Source organism: Bombus huntii, chromosome 3 (assembly GCF_024542735.1).
Source record: "Bombus huntii isolate Logan2020A chromosome 3, iyBomHunt1.1, whole genome shotgun sequence".
Classification (NCBI taxonomy): domain Eukaryota; kingdom Metazoa; phylum Arthropoda; class Insecta; order Hymenoptera; family Apidae; genus Bombus; species Bombus huntii.
Genome location: NC_066240.1, coordinates 7,947,739 through 7,971,679, shown reverse-complemented (window position 1 = coordinate 7,971,679; position 23,941 = coordinate 7,947,739). Strand labels below are relative to the sequence as shown.

At 35.1% G+C, this 23,941-nt stretch overlaps 3 protein-coding genes across 17 annotated transcripts in view; 1 reads left to right on the top strand and 2 right to left on the bottom strand.

The window, feature by feature from the left end:
* Positions 1–2,765, bottom strand: part of LOC126863399 (protein kinase C and casein kinase substrate in neurons protein 1) — a 59,057-nt gene extending 56,292 nt beyond the window's left edge. For all 4 annotated transcript variants that reach the window (XM_050613517.1, XM_050613522.1, XM_050613520.1 and 1 more), the window contains exon 1: positions 2,501–2,765. The gene's annotated coding sequence lies outside the window, so the exon portion shown is untranslated. The remainder of the gene's footprint in view (positions 1–2,500) is intronic.
* A 1,268-nt stretch (positions 2,766–4,033) lies between these two features.
* Positions 4,034–10,398, top strand: LOC126863404 (RING finger protein 121). Of its 5 annotated transcripts, none has more exons than XR_007688842.1 (10): positions 4,034–4,195; positions 4,471–4,505; positions 4,599–4,740; positions 4,809–4,963; positions 5,036–5,264; positions 5,341–5,576; positions 5,670–5,786; positions 7,800–7,892; positions 7,990–8,305; positions 8,449–8,698. XR_007688842.1 is itself a non-coding variant. In XM_050613528.1 (9 exons), exons 1-8 carry the CDS (start codon positions 4,169–4,171, stop codon positions 7,861–7,863), a joined length of 1,005 nt encoding a protein of 334 aa, XP_050469485.1. In that variant the 5' UTR covers positions 4,034–4,168; the 3' UTR covers positions 7,864–7,892; positions 8,772–10,398. The 5 variants fall into 5 exon arrangements, 3 of the variants coding, with proteins under 3 accessions (XP_050469485.1, XP_050469484.1, XP_050469486.1); XR_007688841.1 differs by having other exon boundaries at positions 8,387–8,698; XM_050613528.1 differs by lacking the exons at positions 7,990–8,305; positions 8,449–8,698 and adding an exon at positions 8,772–10,398.
* Positions 8,890–23,941, bottom strand: part of LOC126863389 (teneurin-m) — a 651,332-nt gene continuing 636,280 nt past the window's right edge. For 7 of the 8 annotated variants that reach the window (XM_050613487.1, XM_050613488.1, XM_050613491.1 and 4 more), the window contains 6 exons: positions 23,407–23,433; positions 21,916–22,132; positions 20,721–21,562; positions 18,083–20,391; positions 17,011–17,764; positions 8,890–16,305 (listed from right to left, as the gene is read on the bottom strand). In XM_050613487.1, the coding sequence (XP_050469444.1) occupies positions 14,817–16,305; positions 17,011–17,764; positions 18,083–20,391; positions 20,721–21,562; positions 21,916–22,132; positions 23,407–23,433 (5,638 nt within the window). In that variant the 3' untranslated portion in view covers positions 8,890–14,816. The remainder of the gene's footprint in view (positions 16,306–17,010; positions 17,765–18,082; positions 20,392–20,720; positions 21,563–21,915; positions 22,133–23,406; positions 23,434–23,941) is intronic. The other variant, XM_050613486.1, reaches the window with a different exon arrangement.

Below are 23,941 nucleotides of genomic sequence, written 5' to 3'. Positions count from 1 at the left end.
TATTGTTTGATTTCTGTTTAAAGAAGCATGCAAGAATCCAATAAGCTCTACACGTTAGATTTTCACTTTTTATGGGTTTTATAGTTAGCTACGGAGAGAAGGTCGATTTCAACAGGTGGGCTTTCTAAGTTACGCGAGGAACAGGTAAATGAGATGGAAAAAGTTCGGGACACATACATCGACTCCAAACATTTCCAAACATTTATTCGTTATTCTAAATTCTTAATAATTTTGAATAATACGTATATCTTGAAAAACAGTACTATTTTTTTAAATAAGAATTGCATATATGAAATTAACAAAATTAGTTGAAAAATAATTATAATTTAGATAAAATCACATTTCTACGACTTCAATATTTTTAAAATACGTAGTTATTTAACATAGTATCGAACGTAGTTCCGTGAATAATTAATGCGTCCTATCTTTTGATAGTAAGTAGTGCCGTGATTTACAACGATACATCTACGCGTCTCTGACTTATTTCCAGGATTACTATTACTATCGCGAATAAACCACAGTGACTGCTTCTCTCACGTGATATTCACTTTCATGTTCGCGATAAACATTGCTTTCAAATTTCTAATCTCTAGATACTCTAACCTTGCAATATTAAATGTATTTTCATTCAAGAAGAGTAAATAATTTTATATTTAAAATAAAAATTGTCATCCATTTAGAGATTTTATGATCTATTTATTATTACTGATTTTAAATCGTATTAAGACAGAATTCAAAATTTATTCATGACTATTGAATTTATTTGTATATTACGTGCGAAGTAATCATGTATACTCAACTGTAAAGATAACGCGTTGAACTTTAAAAATGAATGCGTCTTGTAAGGTATCATGCTATTATGAAAAACGGTCTCTGTTAGGCCGACTAATGCGATCATTGAAGAAATGATGTAACATTGCGATCACATTAACGATTGTATTTTAAAACTAAGGCAAATGTTATTTACTTGATTCACATTCTATATCCGTCTATGTTATAATTAAGTAAAATTTGTAATTCCATTCTTAAATATAAATCGTTTCAGAAAAGCTGCTCAATGCTTAACCTAACCTAAGGCCATTCGTATGTATTTACAAATAACACTGCAGTATTATTACATTCTGTATCAGTCGATAAAAGTAGTTTGCACAAAATCATGCGGAAAGACAGCACGTACATATACTAGCAAGGAATGTGATAGCGTGGACCCCGAGACCGAGAACGTGGTGAGAGTACGGAAACTTGGATAGCCGCCAATTTATACAACATTCAAACAGCGCAGCTACGAGGATTTTGCTCCTTTCGAGTTCTTTGACTGATTCAGCGTAAAATAGACACTACGTAACTTACATTCAATACTATTTCTTCGAAACGAACTATATTAAATTTCACGCAACGTGAATTCAACAATTCACACAACGTTCAAATAGATTTCTTCTATTTGCCAATTATCAGAATTATTGAATATTTTTATGTAACAGGGTAAGAATTATGTATTGTGTTAGGTGTATGCGTATGAAATGTCGTTTCTTTGAAGTTCGAATTTAGCGCGCCAATACCACCCATTCAATTTTGTCTTGTCGTTAATTATAAACCACATTAAGGAAGAAAAGATTTATAACAAAAACATGTGTACTGAACGTTGAAAAAATTTGTAATAAAAATGCGAAACTTGATTAACGCAACATAATCAAAATATTCATGTGACTTTCTTATGTGAATTTAAATTTGACAAAAGTGTCACGAAGATATCCAGAAACATAAATTTCCAGAAATTTTCAGAATTATTACTAAATATTTTTTTCAAATAGTTATTGTTCTAGAATTATATTTATAACCTAACCTAACGTTGATTAAATCACTACATGTCAGGTTAGGAGACCGATTGAAGTCAATATTGAACATTAGAATGACGAATGATAAGGCGTATAGGTTGTATACTGTATACATTTGCTAGTGAAAAATTCTAAATACGTAGCAATAGATAAATAAGATTTATGATTCGATATTTGATCTAGCACTCAGGTGGAAACCGAAGGTAAAATTATCGACCTAATTCATCTCCGCTTGTTTACCAAAGTATTACGTACTGACAACACTTCTCCAACGTACATAGAAGAAACTACCTGTTAAAGCAAGTGAACTACAAAAATTCTACCACACATAGATAAACCGCATGGTATGTATATACATATAAAATTACATAGAAAAAAGAATGCATTTTATTTCAGCGTTTGATGTTTTATCCCGGAAGAGGATTGTTCAGGAAGGGATGGGCAATTTGGTAGCTTATTTTGCAAATTTTTGATCAAATTATACAGAATTGCATGGACACATACACACATATACGTAACCTTAATCATGTATAAGAAGCGACATGTGAGTTCATTGACGACAATGCACGCACAATCTGTCGGCAATATGTGCGACAATTTGACAGACAGAAAAAACCTTAACGAAACACGCGCACATTCTAAATACGTGCCGTGTTCTCACTCACCGAAGGCAATTCCTCGAGGCAAATGAACCGACGAGCGGCGATATCCTTTCGGGCCTTGGAAAACTAACCAAAAACCGTATCCCCGTGGACGGAACGAAACCAATCACGACACTGTATCACTCACTGAATCCGCGAACGACGCGCGATCCGATGACACTTCCGACACGCGATTTTACGACTGTGGAATTTCGTCACGTCGCGCGTATTCTCAAGAAACAAACGCTCATATTGCTCCTTCGCAGAGTGAATTACCAGCTTCCCTCTCTGGCCAGCAGCGATGGGCGTGGTTTAAATCCGTGATCACTCGAATACTTACGAACTCACACGAACGTCGCTAATTGGTGAGCCTCTGAACCGATTCACATTTGGACAAAAGTGTATGACGAATGAGAATTGCGCGTGCAGTTTAAACTTAATATTTCTTATGACACGTAATAAATTTATGCAAAATGGTAAAATATATTGATTGTTGATATTATTGTATATTGTAAGCAAATTTTATGTGAATTTGTATTTTACACAGGAGTATACAATGATGAGCAAAAGTATTGACACAAATCTGATTGTCCTATTTAATACTGTGTAAAACATATAATTCTTTGTAAAATATAATTTCGAAGTTTGAAGTATAAGCATATTATAATTGCCGATATTATTGTATGTTATAAGCGAATTTTAGTTTGTGGAAAAATATACAATAATAGAAAGTATGTTAATATAAATTTGCGTTCCCTATAAAATACTATGTGAATCTGTAAAAGATAGGATTCTTTATAAAATATATCTTTCTAATTGAAAATGTAAGCATATTGTAATTCGTTATCAACAAGCAGCTGTACCATAAGAGATGAATAATAAAAATACATAAGATTTCAGTTATTATAAAATTGTAGAGCGGATATAAAACAAAAAAACATAATTTAGAATAGGAATAGTAATGTATATATAGCAACTACTCAAAATAAAAGTGCTACATAAGCGTTTTGAAAACTGAAATCAACGTTACAACAGTTTCTATTCTTTAAAAATATATTCTGCAAAAGAATTAAATACAAAATCATATTCTTTTTTAAATTTACTTAAAATTTTACAAAGAAAGCTAATCATCACAGCATATAATTAAGAATATATTTACAGTAACATAGATATTACTGATATTTACTACTCTTTTGCGGAAATTTTAACAAAGTAATTGCTGGAGATTATTTACTCTTCTTAAATTGATATTTTTATAATCTTTGTCTTTGCTATCTTACCGCATTTATGAATTATGTTTTTCACAACTTGAATAATATGTTTCCAATAGCAGGTTCAATAATTGTATCGTCATCAATATGGTTGGAGAAAGGATTTCAGCGCGAAAAATCGAAAATATGCCTGAAATAATATTTAATATGATTAATTGTCCAAATAAATTATTTACATTTTAGATATTTCATTCGACAATATAGTGATAATATATTATAAGAAACAAATTATTGTTTTCTTACCTGTTTTTATTTATGTATATAAATCAAATGAAGTTCGTCATTACTGCTTATCAACATGTCAGAATTACATCATTGTGAACAGTACTTTACAATGTCTCCAAAAAGTCTTTGCTATTGCTGTATTATTTCAGTTAATTAAAATCTATTTTATAAGTGATAGCATAATATAACCTTAACTATGCATTCACACGTAATCCCAAATAAGGTACAGTATCATCCTAAATACAAGTATATTGATATTATGTAAAATAAGAATGAACACGTAAGTCATGCAAATATAACCTCCAAGGACAATATTTATGTTAAAAAAGGTATAAATTATTATGCATCAATGAACATCATGCTGTCTTTGCAATTATTTGTATATTCAGTTTCATTATTATTCGATTTTTATAATTTTTATTGAAAAACAATGAATTGTATTTCATTTGCTTTTTATATGTATACTATTTTCTAATTAAATATATGTATATTTTACAGAGTGAAGATGAGATGACAGTAGAAGAGAAATGGATGTAAATATCAATACTCATTATTATATAATCTAACTGATATTGTATATTCAAGGAACTATATTATGAATGTATAAATTTAACTTGACGTTTCAGGGTGCAACATGTAAAAATGCACGAACAACATAAAGGGCATGATGACATGCATTTAGAAATGGTGCTTATTTTATTTTTAACTTTGTTAGTAGCACAGATTATATTAGTTGAATGGAGGAAACTACACTATAAGTCATATCAGGTAAATGAAAGTTTGTATGTCCTAAAATCACATAAGTTTTAGTTTGATACATTTATATATTTTTTCAGTTTGTTACTTTAATTGCTATGTGGATAATTCCATTTGGATTAAGTTTAAAAAATCATTGGTGGAGATTTATATTTATCTGGTTAGTAACATCTTGTATAACAGGATTAATAGTAAGGAAGGCTGTTCAAAAACCTATAGCAGGTACAACACCAAGGTATGTATGTTTTTTTAATTATAATTTATGTATTACTGTGAACTTAGTAATTCATTCAACTTTTTTTTATAGATTGGTGTATAAATGGTTTCTTTTTATTTATAAATTAAGTTATACATTGGGCATAATAAGTTATGTTTTAATGTTAGCCACATTTTTTGGTTTACATCTTGTATTTGAGGTTAAGCCACAAATATGGCTAGATTGGGGTTTACTTTTGTTATTTTATGGTCTTTATTTTGGAGTATTAGGAAGAGATGTTGCAGAAATATGTGCAGATAAAATGGCTTCACATATCGGGGTACGTACACAGTAATCGGATACAGATGTGGACTATGTGTCAAATAAAAAGGTGGAATATATTAAATAATTTGCAGTATTATGTACCAGGCCATATGCCAACAAGAACTTTAGAACCTGGTGTGTGTGCAGTATGTGGAAATAGACTTTTAGTGTCAGAAAATGAACCTGGTGTTATTGAAAACACATATAAACTTAGTTGTGAACACGTGTTTCACGAATTTTGTATCAGAGGATGGTGCATTGTAGGAAAAAAACAAACATGTCCATATTGTAAAGAAAAAGTTGATCTCAAGAAAATGTTTTACAATCCGTATCCTTTTGATGTAATTAATATTTTATAATTTATTTTCGTGAATACATATATATATACATATATATGTATGTGCCTTAATAATATGCAAAGATGGGAACGACCTCATGTTTTGTATGGTCAACTACTAGATTGGGTCAGGTGGTTAGTTGCGTGGCAACCATTAATTTTGTTTCTCGCTCAAGGTATCAATTGGGGCCTAGGCCTCGAGTAAGTAGTATTGTAATAGGATAATTAAATTGCACTTTGAAAACCATTAAGTTTCTGTAAAACTAATGATTTATTCTTGTAAACAAGTATCTGTTTGTATTTTTCTACAAATAGTTGCTATTATATTTGCTATTTGTAACAACGAATTCTATTAGAAAGATATAAATCCAGTCCAACTTGAGATTAAAATTTTAATCCAATTTCGATACCAATATTGCATTCAGGTTGCAGCGTTATAAATAACTTATATTATATGGTTAGGATGTTTGCCACTGTAGATGATATAACATTATAAAATGCTATCTCTTCTATACTGACAAATTTACACACCATTTATGTAGCACTAAATAATAGTTCTTCCATAGAACATCCTTTTTTTGCAATGTATATGAACATTTTCAAATTCTCATTTAACAAATGTGTGGTAATTACTAAATAATGTATCTTAATTTAAATATGCAGTGTGAAATGCATATGAACCATGGTTATCCGAATTAACTTTAATATAGCGGAAACATAACAAATAATCTAATATTTTCTATAATAAGAAAGAGATGTTGACAATAGAGAAAATCCTACTCTCATTTTGTACTTTAGAATTGAAATATACAGTATGAAAAATTAGATATGGCGTGCGGATCTTTTACCTTGGAAGAAGTTCAATTCGGATAATCTTGAAATATTTGATTGTATAATACGTGTAGAAATATTCTGAATTGATGTGAGAATGATAGGAATTTACCTTATCATTTCATTTATCATTCCACTTCCTCATTCAAGGTAGTCAATCTAAGTTATCATTTTACACAATCAAATTATGTTTCATGCGGTACATACACCTAATTCAAATAATCCTTTCTAAAGATATACACTAATTATATTCTGCATATTAATGAAATTTTTTGACAGTAACAACATTATTTTGTAAATTTTAAGCTTATAAAGTTGTTTCGTATACTAGAAAATATTAAGATATTTCATAAGAAAATTGCTTTGGTAATTATATTCAAATAAACTTTGTTATGCCAAAGAGAGGAAATTTTACTTAATATATTCTGGATTCAGAGAAGTAGGTTATTAGAAAATATCCAATGTAATATTTTTTAAAGCAAAAAGAAAATCGTGGCTAGCAATAGAATTAAATTATTTATGATATTTCTATAAGTATTATTTCACATATGTGCATTTTTTATCCTTTAAATTATTATTTCCACTGATAAAGTGATTTGGTTGTCGGTTGTTTCATGCATAAAAGAAAAGAAAAGGTAGTGAAATAGAGTAAATGGAATAAATCATTTTTTAATTTTAATAGATTCATAACTACGACTTGTGCATACTATATACTTATAAATAGAAATTTTTATAAATCTTTGGAACAAAAATTTTTTATGGTTGTCAAACTTGTTACCATGATAAATCAGGTTGCTCAACTACAACAGAAATTTTAATTTTACGAGAAGTTGGTGCGTATCATCATCACAGAATGATACAAAATTTTATATAAACTGTACAAAATATTGTATCATTGTAAAGTAAAAACTGTACACATTATACGTATATTGTAAAAAATGAAACTTAACGATTCGATTCGATGGCGATTCGATTTTCACACCGTCTAAAAAGTACACATTTCTTTTTTTCGTGATTTCTTTTTATAAAACAAATAAGATAATTGCGCGATTATTGTAAATATTTTGGAGAAAATTATACAAATTGTAAGATTCGAAACATAAAGAAACGTTGTTCCGTAATAAATGATGTACAAAAAGCATACGAAATTCATGTAAAATTTATTTCTCATCAATAAAGATTATAAAACAGTCGATCTCGGTAGGAACTGTTAACAATTAGAATTTACTTTTTCAACCATTAAAGCGTTAGATCTTTTACCATTCCATCTGCAATTTCTCCTCGATTTATAATTACTTTCATGCGATTAATCGAACAGAACAGTTATCTGGCTAAAAAGGTTTTCTTAATTCTTCTCCTGTTTTTGTTTTCGAATTTTTCCAGACTGCCGGAAGATACAGACGACGGAAATGTGAATACGACGAAACTAGGGATCGATATACGTTAAAATACTGTAATTCCTCATCGGGATGCATCGTACGTATTCTAATTTTCTCACAAGAAATCGAGTAAATGAAAAAAATTTCTGTATTTTTCTTATATATTATTATAATTTGGCTTCATTGTTGCAAAGGTTACACGAGATGTAAAAGTGGAGGATAAGAATTTCGTTGGATACGCATTTAGAATCGAATTTACGGGCTTGTACGAAAGAGAGAGAAATAAATAATGAGAACTCTGTCAATGATGTTACTAAAAGTCTTTAATCAATCTCTCATCATTACTCGTTTAGCAAAAAACAACTTTTTATCACATCACGCATTCGTAGGTACTATTTTCGGACTTGTAGCGAGAGCATCGGATGATACATTTGAAGATCACAGGAGAAAAACCTGATAAAATACATTTTTGTTCACTTTCTTATTTTGATGTCGTTTTATGACTAAAAGGTAATATTTTCATATTACATTTTTGGTCCTGTTAGGATCAAAGATGATGGTTTTTAAAATGCAGCTAATATTTTGTCAAAGTTTACTAAAAAATTATTACCAAGGAATATTTTAATATCCTCGATGTTTTAACATTATAACAGAGGATATATTGAAAATTACGTAGAGGATATAAAAATGAAATAGAAAGATAATTTTGGTAACATTGGATTGATTGACAACGTATATATGAAAGTTAAAAACTGCTTTCCTATGAAAAATGGAAAATGTAACTTATCATGTCCTTCCTCTGTACTCTTCATTTATAATGTATGATGTATATAGAAATATTTATTTATACACTTAAATCTAAAAACCTCTCGCTATTGTCATGGGGAAGAAATTGTACGATAGGTAAGAGACAAGAGGTGCGAAGAGAACATTTACATATGTATGTACGTATAAAAACAGAGCCGAATTTTTCTAGAAAACAAAACGGACGACAGAGGTGTGAGAAAGAATTTTTTGATTGGATTCAGACGCCACGAATACGATGGGAACCTTCGGGATGGGTTAAAGGGCAGACAATCACAAACACGGGGAAATTTTATAGATATATTTATTGAGTACTTAGCGTGTAAGAGTATAGAATATATGTTACCTTATCAATTAAATATCATTACATGGTAATCATTATATAATGATGTAGTCTTTAAAATAAACCTCGCGCGGACAGACTGCGCGTGTGTTGTGTGTGTTTTCTTTTTTTTTCTTTCTTTCATTCATCTTCTTCATTTGTGTTGTCGAAGAATATTTACATAATGATCGCAATAATTAATATATGTACAATCGTAGACGAAAGGACAAAACGAAAAAGTTACAGAGAGAAAAACGGACGAACTGCAAAATAGCGTCCCATGGAACCTTCCTCCTAATTATTTCTCAATCCATGTTCCGCGCTCGCCGATTACGAATCATGAGGAAGGAATCATTGTTCGAATTTTTCTTTTTCTCTTTTTTGTTCTCACATCGCTTTTAGATCAACCGTACTCTATACGAAAGTATAAAGGGCGCAATTATCGAGGTGACTGGTTTTCTTTTTTTGTCTTTTTGTTTCTTTTGTCGCGTGGATGATGGCGTGGCTCATTCTGTATGAAACTATCGTTATATCGATACTTTGCGGATACCCTAAATAAAATAAATCGTCGACATCGATGTCGCGTATGTCCGATTCGCTCGATCCTTCTGTTTTCATGAGCAATAGAAAAAAGCGTCGCCACTTCGATTACCATATACTACATATGTCGTACGTACGGAACACACACACAGTAATCGACAATGTCAACGAAATCAAAACGAAGATTAACAAAAATAAAGATGAAAATAGAAATATGTTATCGAGCAGTTTCGATCGACGACGACGTGCAGTTCAGTATGTGCATATGTACAAAAAGACACAGCGACACGTAAAAATCGATCGTGTTTTTTACGTGTCGCTTGGAAAAACAGGAAAAACACAACGAGACACCGATCACGAACAAATGTGTTTCCTCTTACACAGCGAGGTTCTTCGAGAATTCGTTCGTCTTCGAACGTAAAGAAAGAAAAGTAAAAAACGCGCGCGATTTTCTTCTTCGGCTATAGTTTAACACAACTCATATGTTATATATTAATTTACTATAATAGCTCTGGCTCACTCTTTGCTCATTCATTCTTTGTTCATGTGAACGTTTTCCTCATTTTTTTACCTGACACACATTCTTGCACGCTCTTTTACTCTGTCTCTCTCCCTCTCTCTCTCTCTCTTTCTCTCTCCCTCTCTCTCTCTCTCTCTCTCTTTCTTTCGTCAGACGCATTAGATATCCTTTTTTCTTCTTTTAAAGATATACACGATAGTTACGAAGTATTGCTTTCTTTTAGTCGCGTGCCGATCGCGGTTCGCCCTCCAAACACAGCGGACGGTCTCCCGTCGACGGCGAAGATTCGTGTCGAGCATAACAATAATTAATTCCGCAACTTACCACGGGATCGAGCCTCCGCAAGAATCCTGCGAGCTCTATTGTTCCATACACATGTATAGATTACGAATAATAAATGTGATTGATTTAATTAAATCGGAAAGCTGATTTTAAACTTCGAGTATCTTTCATTTTAGACGTGTTCAATAAAAGGTGGAAAATATTTGTAGAGTTGATTCAGTATCTAAAAGTAGCGAGAAAAGTTCATATAAATTTTTGTTTATAATATATAGCGAATTTCGTACGTATGTTAATCCATTTCGTATGGAACACCTATTGGAAATATCGAGATATTCCAATGTGAAATTGAGTTTCAACAAATTTGGGAAATATCAGAAAATATTGCAAAAGTAATTATATCTCAAATGGTAAGGTACCTCTGCTTTTAGATATTGAATTAATTCCTAAAATATTTCACATATATTAGTGGACAACCTATACAGTTGTTGATATCGGTATCTTTTTATGTCATGCTATGTATTTGCATTTCAAAAGCAGAATTCTCACGGTGCTGTATCGCTCGAAGGTGACCATGCGCTAAGCGTAAAGTTAACTCGAGTACACAGGACCTTCATATTCCCGTTGTTTTTTTCTTCATCTTTTCTCCCTAAGTATCGTTTCGCGTATAGACGAGTACACATAGAAAAGTGTTTCTTTTTTCCCTGGTGTGGTATCTATCGGCTCCTTTGTCATCTTAGAGCTCACACATACCACATGTGTCTTACATGCTGAGTATCTAGAACACTATTACATTGCGGATGGCAGGTAACGGCGAGTTAACGGACAAATCAGACAAGCATCGCCCTTTTAAATGTTCTATAATATTCTCGAGAGAGTCGAAAATGGCAAAGAAATAAAAAATCAGGTAGAAATTTTACTAAAATGGAACCGATTTATTAGGTAGGTGCACATCGAAAACTTTAATCGCGCATTTCATCAAAATAATTTCTATATCATTCAATATACTTTTTCAATGCTTATTGTCTGATCATTCTAGATTCATAAGAATTATCAGTTTTAGAATTCGAACAGTCATAACGGAACGGAGTAAAATAATTTACGCATTAAAAGATTGCTTAGGTGGGAGAAGAAATGTCTTCGACATTACCCAAATGCAAAATTCCCAGAAATCTGACACTTTCTCTAAATTTGTTTAAGTTTCGTGTTTTTATTCTAAAATTTCTTAATATCGAACGCACGTGATTTATAATAAATTTCTTCTTTTTTAACAGTCGACGAGTGCTGGGTCGAAGATGCATGGCTTCCCATTGTAATTGAACCGAAAAATATTTTCACGCGACGTTAACGTGGCGTCACGTGTCTTCGAAAGCAACACCGCCGTGACTCCAACATGTGGTCATCAGTACTCGACGTATTAACGTGGTTGACAATTAACGATAGGACATAATTGAATGGATGATATTGCAGCGGTAAATTCAAACTTCAGAACAATATTTCATATGCACCAACCTAATTATAAATATGTGGCAAGAGTCGAGCCCGAGGCTGATTATGGCCCAACGCTAAAAAACTTCGAAAGGTAGGAACGAATGTAAAATCCGTATTAAGTTACGATATAAAGTTCGTGTATGGGGGAATATCGAAAAATGGTGGATCACAGACTGATATGCCTCGTGTCACCCCGGGCCTCGTCTCATCTGCTATAAAAAGAAAAGTCGCGATAACGATCCATCCAGTTGCGCTAAAATGGAGGCAATTCGATGAACGAATCGGAAATGGAACTGTCGAGAAACGAAACGAAACGGACGAAAGTGAGCCATCATTGGAGTCGTTCGAATTTTGAACGTGACGATTGATCGTTAACTCAGAAAAAAGAAAAAATAAAAAGAGTTTAAAAAAAAGAAAAAATAAGGACACGCGCGTCGTTTGACCATCACTTTCCGTTACTTCGTAGAAAAATGCACCGTTCTTACAACGTGGACGCGAATCTACTATACTTGCGTGGGTTTTGCGACACACTGGCTATACACAACGGATATGTACAGCGGCTTTTTATCAATTTTTTTTTCATTTATTGTTTAAAGGTTCACTAGCACACAAGTCTTAACACCGTTTACTAAAATCCCTCGTTTAACTCGTCTAGTGTACGTTTACTTTGTTAATTATGATTATGTATGTTTTTTTTATTTTGCTTTAAGTCCACGGTACAACTACCTGGAACACAACGTGGTTGAGCGACGTGGCTCGCACGTTGGCTCGCTATTCCTCTATTTTTTACGTTTACTTTTACATGTACGTATTATATCGCGTTATCGTTTTATTTCTCTCGTTCCTTTGACGTTCTTTACTTTCTATGTCAGTTTCTTCCTTTCTTCATCATCTCTCTCTTGCTCTCCCCCCTTTTAGATTTCACCTCGTTTCAGAAACCACAGAACTTGACTTCTACTACTCGTGTTCTTTTTTTACTTTTTTTCTTTTCTTTAATTTACCCAATACCGATAAACACCGATGAATTCAGTTTATACCCTTATTAAATAGAGAGGAGGTGTTGCATTTTTTTTTTCAAAGAGATTCTTCGATATATCTCGATGGGGCGCAAGGGTTGATTTCCACGGGACGATCCCACAGACACACGGTTACATAGGACATCTTTGACGACACAATTCAAAAAATAATTTTTCATTTTTAGTAGAAAGATAGGCGGGGTATTTCCGTACAATAGTATATTATATCGTATTAATATTATTTCCTTCTTTATTAGTTATTACTATTATTAGTATTAGTATTATCATACCGTTATTACTATCATTATTACGTTATTATTATTATACCGTTATCGTTATATTATTATCGTTATTATATTATTATTTTATTACTATTATTATTATTCCACCTGGACATTATTACCTTGACGTATCTCGTCACGTCATCTTTGCTCGTCTATTGCTCGTCCCGTTACATCACGTCACGCGAAGTACTGACACGAGGCATAAAATACAACGTAACGAATTCCACGCCGGATTAGTATAGCTTTTAGTATGACACGCAAACTTTTCTTTATATCTATCATATCTATTTACACGTTTTTTCGTTATTTTTCCACTCTCGTTTTCCACATACATATAATGTAATCGGCCGTTTCAATTTTCGAACAGATTAAACGCAGCATCTTTTATCTCTTTTTCTCTTTCGATTTTTCCAGGTGGATATTCTTTCTCAACAGGCAAACGAGAGTACATACGCGTAGACCTGAGTCTATGTTAATCCAATCTCGATTCATTTTCCTTTTTCTCTTCTCGAAAAACGCATTTCTCGATCAATTCACGTATCATCTCCTACATATAATGGGTGTAGGTGTCTCGCGTGTTGTTCGTATATATTGTATGTATATATTTCGTATGTGTGTCGCGTGTTTGGTACACACACGAACGCTTATTACACGTGTACGTGTGTGTACATGTATACATATATAAAAGCATTATCGACAGTTTCCACTTAAGTTTACCGGTTTCTTTATGTATATATATATATATTATATATATATTATCTACACATTACGATTAATCGAGTAGCTATATGTACAATCGCACGCCTCGCACTAGCACATCATTTGCGTCATGTTAAAAATATCTGCTGTATATTTATTGTGTCGACGTATCTATTTTCTTTCCTTTTTTTTCATTTTTTCTTTTGCATTTCCCTTTCGTTCCTTCGCATGTTGATCTATAGGTCGCGAAAAAAGTATCGTCGTCTTGCATAAATATAATTCCTTCTACGAGAACGAAAACGCTCCCGACGTGCACGTCTCATTAGACCCTGTTGCATCGATACACCAAGCTCCAGATCGATCGATCACTCTGAACGAGCATGAAAGTACTTCTCTCCTATCTCTTTCACGCACTCGTCCTCTATTTTCTTCGGCTTCGTCTTTTCTTGAATTTCGTTTCACGGACGGCACCTTAAGTTCATGCACATAACTTCAAAGTCTTATAACACGTAATTATACTTATACTCGCGAGAGTAAGTATCATCCCGTTTGATTACAAACTAATCACCACGTAACAAGCTTCCCTTCTTTCCTTTTCTTTCAGTGACTAGCTGAATCTTAACACCACATTACGATATTTCCACCTCTGGCGTGTACGTATGTTAATAAACTTACTCGAACGGACATCTTCGATCGCGCTGTCGACAAAAGAAACGATTACGAACACGATTGAATCACAAGCGACGCTATTATGGCACACCGAGCGGGGTTTGCTACACACGAAATAAAGACAGCAGCGCCACTGATCGAGAGGACGCGTTTCTTCGCTTCCTTGTCCGCTATTTTGATCCACGAGTGCGGTGAGAAGAGAACAGAGAGAACGATCGGGGAGGATTAGAGGATAGACGGCACGTATACGACGAGCCTTATAATAATCGGCTCGATGGAACGAACGTTAGTCTTGTCTCTCTTCAGTATTCTTTCGTTTTTTGTCCGGCGGCGCGATTCACGTGGGCGCGTGAATCAAGTCCCAAATAGCGTTACGATCCCGCGTCACATCCTCGAATCACGAGTCATGCCTGTGGATTCTGTTACGCCTGTTTCCACTCTTTCTTCGTTTCCTTTTGGTATCTCTCGTGAACGCTACATTACCAGGATCGTCAGCTAATTGTGGATATCTATGCACACTATGAATGTCCACACCTTCGTAGCCACTAACCGTGCCTCGACTAATTAGTTCATCTTTCTCTTCTTTAGACCAGTCGCCTCTTCCTTGGAAACCAGCCATAACCAATTGCTTCTCTATCTCCCAAGCTCTTTCTACTGCTCGTTTATGAGCGTGTTTTAATATTCTGTGTCTCTCTTGTTCAGGATCAGCTCCATACTTGATCACCACAGCAGCGTCTGGATTGTGTAATCTTAGTTCTTTCCAGGTACCTGCACCGTGTTCCGTAGTTTCATGGGTTGAGACGTTGAACATGCCACCTAGACGACGAAGTTCCTCCATGTCATCACGAATTTTCAGTGCATTGTCTTTCACAAAATAGAACACGTCTTGATCGTGGACACTGAAGTGTAGAGGTAAGAAATATGAGTTGTTGAACACGGATGTCACTACGTCCTGGACTACGCTGTTCACACCGTCTACTACACTGACAAGTGATCTTCCACCGACACGGGAAACTAGGATACCTTCTCCAAAGACGGCGCGACGATGAGCCACTCTGGGAAGAAGATTCCTCGTCTTCGGTTCCAGCTTGAGTAATGGTTTAGGGACGAAACCTAGATCTGAGAACTTTTCGTGTACGCGATTCACAATGCACTGTAAACCAGACATAACACCAAAGTCTGGGGTCAATTGAGGTGATGTGATGGTTGCGCTAGGTTGGTATACCATTTGTTTCATGTATTCGGAACCAAGCATTGCAGAAATATCGTAGCCATATAGTTTCAGCCAACTAGCCAGATCAGTCATGTATTCCACATTCTGTTTGAAATTAATTGGATCATTATTACGGAAACGATAGATGAAAATGTCGGTTGGAGTGGTGAGTTCGTTGGCCATTTGCTCCCACGCTGGTGTCATCCACTGGCCAACAGTCGGATCGTACAAGCGCTTGTTTAGATAAACTAATTTAGTGTTTGGATCCAGGAGACCACCGTGGAAGTCTATGGGCAAGTAAAAGTCTGGATTGGTGTCCTTGATGATTTTTCCAAATGGTGTACGTCTCATCTCCTTTATCAGATTTCCATTGGTGTCAAAGAGAGCTAGAGGAGAGCCATTTTGATCTGTTGCAACGTAGAATCTTTGCTCTGATGTCTCCACTGTCATGAGGAAATTGCGGGAGTCGTAGAGGAATCGGAAGGTTTTCGAGGACTTCGGGAAATGGATGTGCGTGATCAAATCCGGCGTCTTTGGATTCGCATAGAAGAACTGCGTGATGTTCTCGCGGTCGTCGTTCCAGGCGACCAGTCGGCCACGGTCGTCGTAGAAGTACCAGATCTGGAACTTCTTGTGCTCGGAAGCGTGGATCAGTTGACCGCGTGAATTGTATCTGTGTAAAACAAAGTTAAAGTCAGGTAAGAATTAGCTAAATTATTTAAAAAATAGTAATAACACTGGTCACGTCAGTATGATAAAATGTATACTTCGCTTATATAGTCAATTCTATATATAATAGTCAAGTATAGGAGTAGTTGTGGTTTTAATTAAAAAAAATAAAAATATTGACTCTAAATATAATAGGAATTACGTTATAAAAGAGAGCTATTTTCGTTGACCCCATTCTTTTTGACTTTGGAAGCCTTTATTGCACATGGTTGAATTTGTCTTGATATAAAAAAACTAGCTTTCCGCTAAAGTACACTACAAACGATTAATTGTACACGAATGATTCGCGTAAATATAGAATTTTCTAGCTTTATAATTTCAGCAGATTATTTTATAATCATTAAAGGTCAAGAATAATTTAGTTCTAAATAAATAGAAATTCAAATTTCGATAATAGTGATCCTTGTGTGCTATATTTTTGCTCCTAAAGCAAATTTTTTATCTCGACATAAAATAAATGGTAGAAAAAAATTATTATTCAAATATTTGTCTATAACATGGAAGTCATCACTTTTAAAAATAACAATGGTTAATAACCTGCACAAAAATGTTTTTAAGTAATGAAATGTTTCAACCCAGCTTTATCTTAAATTTCTTCTTGAATATAAAACATGTTAAAAAATGATATATAATATAATTTTATACGAACCTGTACTTGTGCTCTCCTCGAATAACAACAAATCCTCGTCCATCGTAAGAGTTAAACTCGACGTCACCGTATTGAACAACCCGATCTCCACTATCATAACCTAATGCGATCTTCTCATTATGTTCTGTAACTCCAATCACATTACCATTTTCATCATAAGCATATTGCCAATTATTCTCAGTATCAGCAACTTCTAAAACATGTCCGTCAGCATTATAAGTTATTTTCTCCATCTTTGTCCATTCTTTCTTCTCCATGGCGTCTTTTCCAATAGACAATTTTCTCATCTTTATACGATTTCGGTTATCATATTCGAGTTCCATTCTAAATACATCCAATGATCTAATGTTCATCAAAACTGTTTTAACTCGACCATGCTCGTCATAATCAGTGACGGTGAAGAATTGTTTGCTACTATCTTGCATTACAGATCTGTTAAAGAGATTTCTATATATTCTGAGATCTCCTACGCCTTCCAATATTCCCAGGTTTTGATTGTATTTCAGACGTAATTGTGGAAGTTGTTTGCCGTTGATGTCAACTTCGATACCGGATATCCTGGCATTGCCATCGTATTGGTAACGATAGCGTGCGTTGTCCAAGCCACTTTTGCTACCGAATTTGATCTTTTCATCTTTAACGATTCCTGCGTGATATTTGTACTCTATACGCATCTCGAAATTGGGTTCGTTAATGTCGATGCTATGGACGAGGCTCGTGGTTTCTTGATACGTGTAGTGGATCGAAGACAGTCCTGTATGGGGATATTTGAGATTTAATAAATTTAGGGAACGTTAACGAAGATAGATGATGAGTTTTGTGGGTGCATATAGTGTAGTAAGTTCTTACAGATTAAAAGTATTAGTGATATAGTATATATGATTCCACTAAACATTAAATCTATTAAAAGTACGTGTTGTTGAAAAAAAATCATTGAAAGAAATTTTCTTCTTTTACACTGAATAGTTAACTAACATCGATGAATTGCAATAAACAATATTTATAATCGTTATTTTTTGTGTATTGGTATTTAAGACTATAAGTAATTATGATCATAATGGGTATCACTTACCAGCAAGAGTAGTTTCCAGCTTCCCAGTATGATCATAAACGTAAGCAACCTTGCCACTCTGATGCGGGTACACTTTCGCCAAGATCTGTCCATCGTCATTATACAAAATCTCGTACGGATGTCTGTTCATCGGCGAGTAGTACTGATATTTATAGAACCCAAGAGAAGTCTGTAGTGAGAACGCATGAATATGTCCTCTAGGAGTGGTTAACGACTGCAGTGCTCCAGCTTCATCATATTGCAACAAATAATCACTTCCTCTTGGTGTAGTTACTTTCAGTGGAAGACTACTGAACATGTCCTTAAATGCATACACCATGGATGTTCCATCACTATATTTAATTTCGTATAATCTTCCAGCTCTATCAAAGCCATAGGTTTCACTGATATCTCCCCAGGTCCAGCTTGTCAATCTACTAAAACGATCATATTCAAGCTCTACACCGGAGAAGATTCCATTTCTGGGTCCCCATTTAACTGGTCTTGCTGTTCTGTCATAGGTGACATTTAAAAGCTCCGCATCATCATCCATGAACACTGCCACGCTGTTAGTTTCTCTATCATATTCAAGAGACAATAAAATGTCCCCGTTGATGCGAAGCTTTCTACCAACTTGTGCCACAGTCTTCGATTCGCTTCTATATTTATTCCCTTGAAACTTTCTGAGAAAGTATCGCCATTCGAATCTGTTTGCTAAATCCCCAGCGATCTCTGTTCTCTGCTTAGCAGGAACTGGGTAGCTTTCACCTAACAATGGTTCTATTTCCGCCAATACTGAGTATGGTAAGGTATCTGTACTGACAGTATGAGCCCATGGTGTGACCTGACCCACTGAACCATCAGAAAGAACTGTTGTTCTCTGCTCAGCCTCTCCAACCTTCGTAACCACAGACGATCCTTTGATGAGCATTGAGATTGGTTTTCTATTATTCTGTCCAACCTTCACAACTGCTCCTTTCAAACTTAGATCAAAAGTCAGACTGATCACTTTGCCTGTTGGAGTGACTGCAGAGGTGAGCCTGCCAAATTCATCATAATTGTACACATAACTCCTTCCTGTGCTGTCTAATTTGGTTTTCAATAAACCAGTGGGTCCATGGTAATCGAAGGTTACATTATAATTGTCTGGAGTGCTCAATTCGTGCAACATCTTCATTCTAGACATCCTCAGCCTGCATTTCTGTCCCTTAGTGTTCTCAATGGAGTTCACCTGGCTACTGTAGTCTCTTAACAAGAATACTTTATTCCCAGCTGCATCTGTGACAGTGCTCAGCTTTCCATTGCTAGTATTTACATTGTAAGTAAACTGATAAACAATCTCTCCAGTGAGTATGTTCTTGGTAGCAACATGTTGACCAAATCTATTGAATACATAGATTTCTTGAGTGTCTGGAGAATAAATCTCATACTCTCTAGCACCACTAGCATCAGGAATGCTGGCCATCACGGATCGAATTCTGTAATTCGCTTGATCACCAATATGAACCACTCCATCAGGAGAAACGGCAACTGCAGATATCGTATTAAACTTCGAAGTGGAAGCAAGATAATGGTCAGCGTCGAAACAATCACAACCACGTTCCAAACAATTACACTTGGACTCCGCTCCAGCATATGGTGAAATTTTACCATCTGTACCAATCACTCTCACACGATTAATCCTTTGAGAATCACTTTCTGCTATATATAGATTTCCTGAAGGGCCAAATGCAATGCTCTGAGGCATCACCAAGGTAGCATGTGTAGCTAGTTCAGTGTCAAACGATGAAGATGGAGAAGCACAGTGAAGAGGACGTCCAGCAACGACCTTGACACGACCATCAGGAGCCAATTGAAGCACCATATGATCATCTATCATGTGTAACGAGTTGTCCAGAGGATTGATTGCTAATTCTGTAGGCCAACGAAGATGAACTTCTTCCACGTTTAAAGTACCCTCACAAGGAATTGGCTTCCAGTGTGACTTGTGCATGTGATTTCCAATTACTGTGGTGATTATACCATCTCTGTCGACCATTCTGATGTTAGTTCCATCGGCGAAATAGAGCACGTTGTCTGCAGAGACTGCTACTCCTTTGGGATAGGCAAGTTTAGCGTCTCTGGCCAGAGCACCGTCGCCACAATGAGCTTCGTCGCCAGGAAGACAACGTTCTCCAGAGCCGACGACTGTTTCCCAGTTGTGATCGGGCTCAGAGTAATCGTTGGTGTCGCGCACACGAATGATTTGGTGTGATTCTGGGTCAGAAATGTAGAGGGAGCCGTCTAGAGGGCTGAGGGCTATGTGATAACGGTAGGATACCCTTGTTGCACTGTAAAAAAGAACACAAAAGCGATGAGATTGCGTAAAAAGTTCTGATTATTTTAATCTTATAGATATTGTTGTACACAGACTGTTTTCAATTCGATTATAAAACTATTTTAAGACATATTTTGTTTTATCAAAAGTAGTTTACGTGTATTTCAATTAATAAGAGTGATAAGATGCGAATAGAATAATGCGAAATTAAACGATATCTCTTCGTATTTCTTGACAATTATCTAGTTCTTTCCAATTTCAAGGCAAGATTCATGAGTAAGGGCACACGTCGTAACTTGAAATTTCACGAAAAGATACATCAAAATTCAGTAGAAAACTTACTTGAGCCGAACAACAGTTCTAACAGTGCCATCGACAAGAATCTTTCTGACAAGATTGAAGTCCCCAACAAAGATAGATCCATCAGAAGCAGTTGCAAGAGCAACGGGTGCAAGAAGCCTCTGGTTAGAAGCTTCTGCTTGTCTATCGCAGTCATAGCAATCCAGAGACCTTTGATGTCCATCGCCCATAGTGGTCAAAATCACTCTAGGCTTTTGTTTCAAATAAATATTCGAGCCATCTCCTTTCTGAAGAATCCCCTCGTGGAAATTGTATCTATGATGGATATCCAAATTCCAGCCTCCAACTTCAGAAATAGACATGTCATGGCCACTCAGTTTCGTCGTTTGAACATCCCAAATAATATCTTTGCAATCATTATACTCGTATCCAACTTTCACCATAGCAGTGGTGACACCATAAACGCGTTGCCTATACACGTTCAGTCGATTCCAAGCATATGTGAATTTTATCACTGGATCTGCTTCGAAGGTTTTCTCGAACAGAATTCCTTCGATTGTGATTCTCAGATGAATTAGATTAAGCGTTGGAGGTATGACTTCTGGGGTCAACTGCAGCTGTATGGTGGAGAGATAGCCGGCTGCTCTGGAGCTATGGTAAACGAGATTGAGACCCGTGCCAGGTATTTGCAGGCTTTCTTGTATAACTTGGGACTCGGCCAGAATAGCACTTTTGTCAGGGCACGCTCCCTGGAAACCGTGCTTCCACGTTGCCAGGACCACCGGTTTCATCAGGTCGTAATCGTGCGCTGCACAAGCGTATGGAATGTGGCTTGTTTGCTTTTCTTCTGCGGTGCTCATGACTATCTTATCGATTATTACCACCTTTAGAACAGATAAGATTTCATGTATTAAAAATGTGTTTGTTTATCGATTATTGTGTAAACATAGGACATTTTGTGCTCAAGTTAGTTTAGACATGACACTACATTTCGTATATTGTACTTTATACTATTTACTATAAATATTCTTTTGTTAATATTTATACGTTCTATATTAATATTTGAACATTTAAATTACATCAAAAATAAAAACTTTCATATTTTCTGATTTTGAATTTCCCACAAATGCTTAAAAATCCGTAATCTACCTGCTTATCATATTCTTCTCGATAATCTTTATTCGACTTATACAGTGACAATTTGCAATTATCAATCACATATTTAATGTAGCATTACCTCGTTCCATGGTACAAAAACAATGTGGCTCTGCGGTTTGAATGGCGATCTTCCAAATTGTAAAGTGACCGCGCCACCGCCGTTCACCAGGAGATCGAACCAGCCGTCGTCTCTCGTCAAGGTGAAGCCTTCCAGGGGTGTGCTGGTACTGACTCGCACTCCCATCAGACCGGTGCCAAGATGCGTGACAACGCGGCCACGGACAACAGCCGATCGACTGTCAGGAAACAACAATGTTAACGATCCAATAGCTGTCTCTGCTCGATCGTGTCAAACTAAGGTGATTACTTTTTTCCACTGTGCTCCGTGGCACGCTAACAACAAAGCAACTGTTATCTCTAATCTAATTTCAATCTACCACAGTATTACTTTTGGAAGTTCGTACTTTGTCTTGCAGTGTTTATTAATTTAGAACTTTTCTAACGAAAATGTACTGTCATTTGCAAAATGTTCATAAGTTAATATTTATGAAGGAAAAAATTATTAGTACTAATCAAGAATTCATGAAATCTACAAAGATCGAAGTTCTTGGTTGTTTTAGGTGGCAGTACTTCTTCGTTTAAATATATTGGTACTTCGTGCGTGTACATTGTACATGTCTTGGAAATATAAAGTCGAAAATTCAGTCAACGCGACCTCAGTCTCGTCAACGCTGCTTTTCAGTGCTAAAGAGGTGAATAATTTATTTGGTCGAAGAGTATTAATTAATTTCTTGTGAATATTCATCATTTGGATTTAACCTGTGCTTGAGAATTTACAAACTTTTTATCGAGTGATCAGTGCTGCTCTTTTTCCTCTCGTACGTTAAAAATTCTCACGAAAGATCTCAAGATAAAAATCCCAGATAAAACTTTCATTCTTTCGCGTCAAACCTGAGCAAACCATTGATATGAGACATATCACTCCTTATGGATGCCTCGTTGGCACTGAAGAAGCATTGGTCGAAATGCTATGAATACATATATATACATACACATATACACGAATAACACAAAGTCAGAAGCTCAACTTAAAAGGCACGAAAGACAACGTAGGAATAATAAGGTAACCAAACCATGCAACGAGAAAGAGATTCGAACATTGATGAGAAGGAGACGAATGGGGTTTGGTGGTTGTGAGCTTTCATATATCTCTTTATTTTTTTTTTTAATTCAGTCGTACGCAGCGTCACAATGTTCGAGGAAGATTCTTTTTCAGTTTTGTCGACAATTTTCATGACCTTTGCAAATGTCGACAAGTCGTGAATAGACTCGTCCTCGAAACTGAATTGAACGCGCGCGTATCAACCTCGTTTTTCGGATGCAGGAATTGTTATATTATGTGTTACACATGATAATAATGCAAAACGTCGTCAAACAGCATCAGCAGCTATTCAACCGCTTATACTCTACAAAACGAACTCGCAACCGGTACTTTCATATCATTTTTCTTTTGATTTACTTTTTTTTCTTTTGTATCTTTTTTGTTCCTTGGTCATAGTAGCTTTCTTACCTTGTGTTGAAGTGATTCCAGAACATACTGACCGGGCAGCACGGATAAAACAGAGCCGAGTTAAAATGATGTGATTAAAGGCGAAACTAGACGGAGAGATAGAGAAGAAGAAGAAATAGAAGATGGAGAAGAGAATAGAAAATAGAGAGAAGGAAGGAAATATATGAGTAGAGAAATAATTTGATTAATCCTACTGAGTTTTTTTAGATTATTTTTAATCCAAATCTATGTTTCTAAAGTTTAAGTATACACCAAAAAAATAAATTTTATTATTCGATAAATTTCTTTTATTAAAGCAATTTCGTTTCTTGAGATGAAAATAAAAATTAAAATATAAGAATTAAAAGGATAGTAGTATAGGAATAAGAGGAACGCAGCGGGGTTAATCCAGGATAGAAAGAAGGTGGCTTTGCGTTTCAATTTTATGTCAAATATCTTCAAACATTGAAAGTTTTTTGTTCAATGAAATAAAAATTCGAGGATCTTAGTAAGGGTAAGTTAGGGTAATAGGGGATGAAATAGAGATCTTGTACAT

What these genes read in the sequence shown, in the direction of transcription:
- LOC126863404 (XM_050613528.1), top strand. Translation starts at nt 4,169, where the DNA reads ATGCATTCACACGTAATCCCAAATAAG. An exon ending in AAATGGCTTCACATATCGGG is followed by an intron (nt 5,265 to 5,340) that starts GTACGTACACAG and finishes AATAATTTGCAG; the next exon opens with TATTATGTACCAGGCCATAT. An exon ending in AATTGGGGCCTAGGCCTCGA is followed by an intron (nt 5,787 to 7,799) that starts GTAAGTAGTATT and finishes GAATTTTTCCAG; the next exon opens with ACTGCCGGAAGATACAGACG.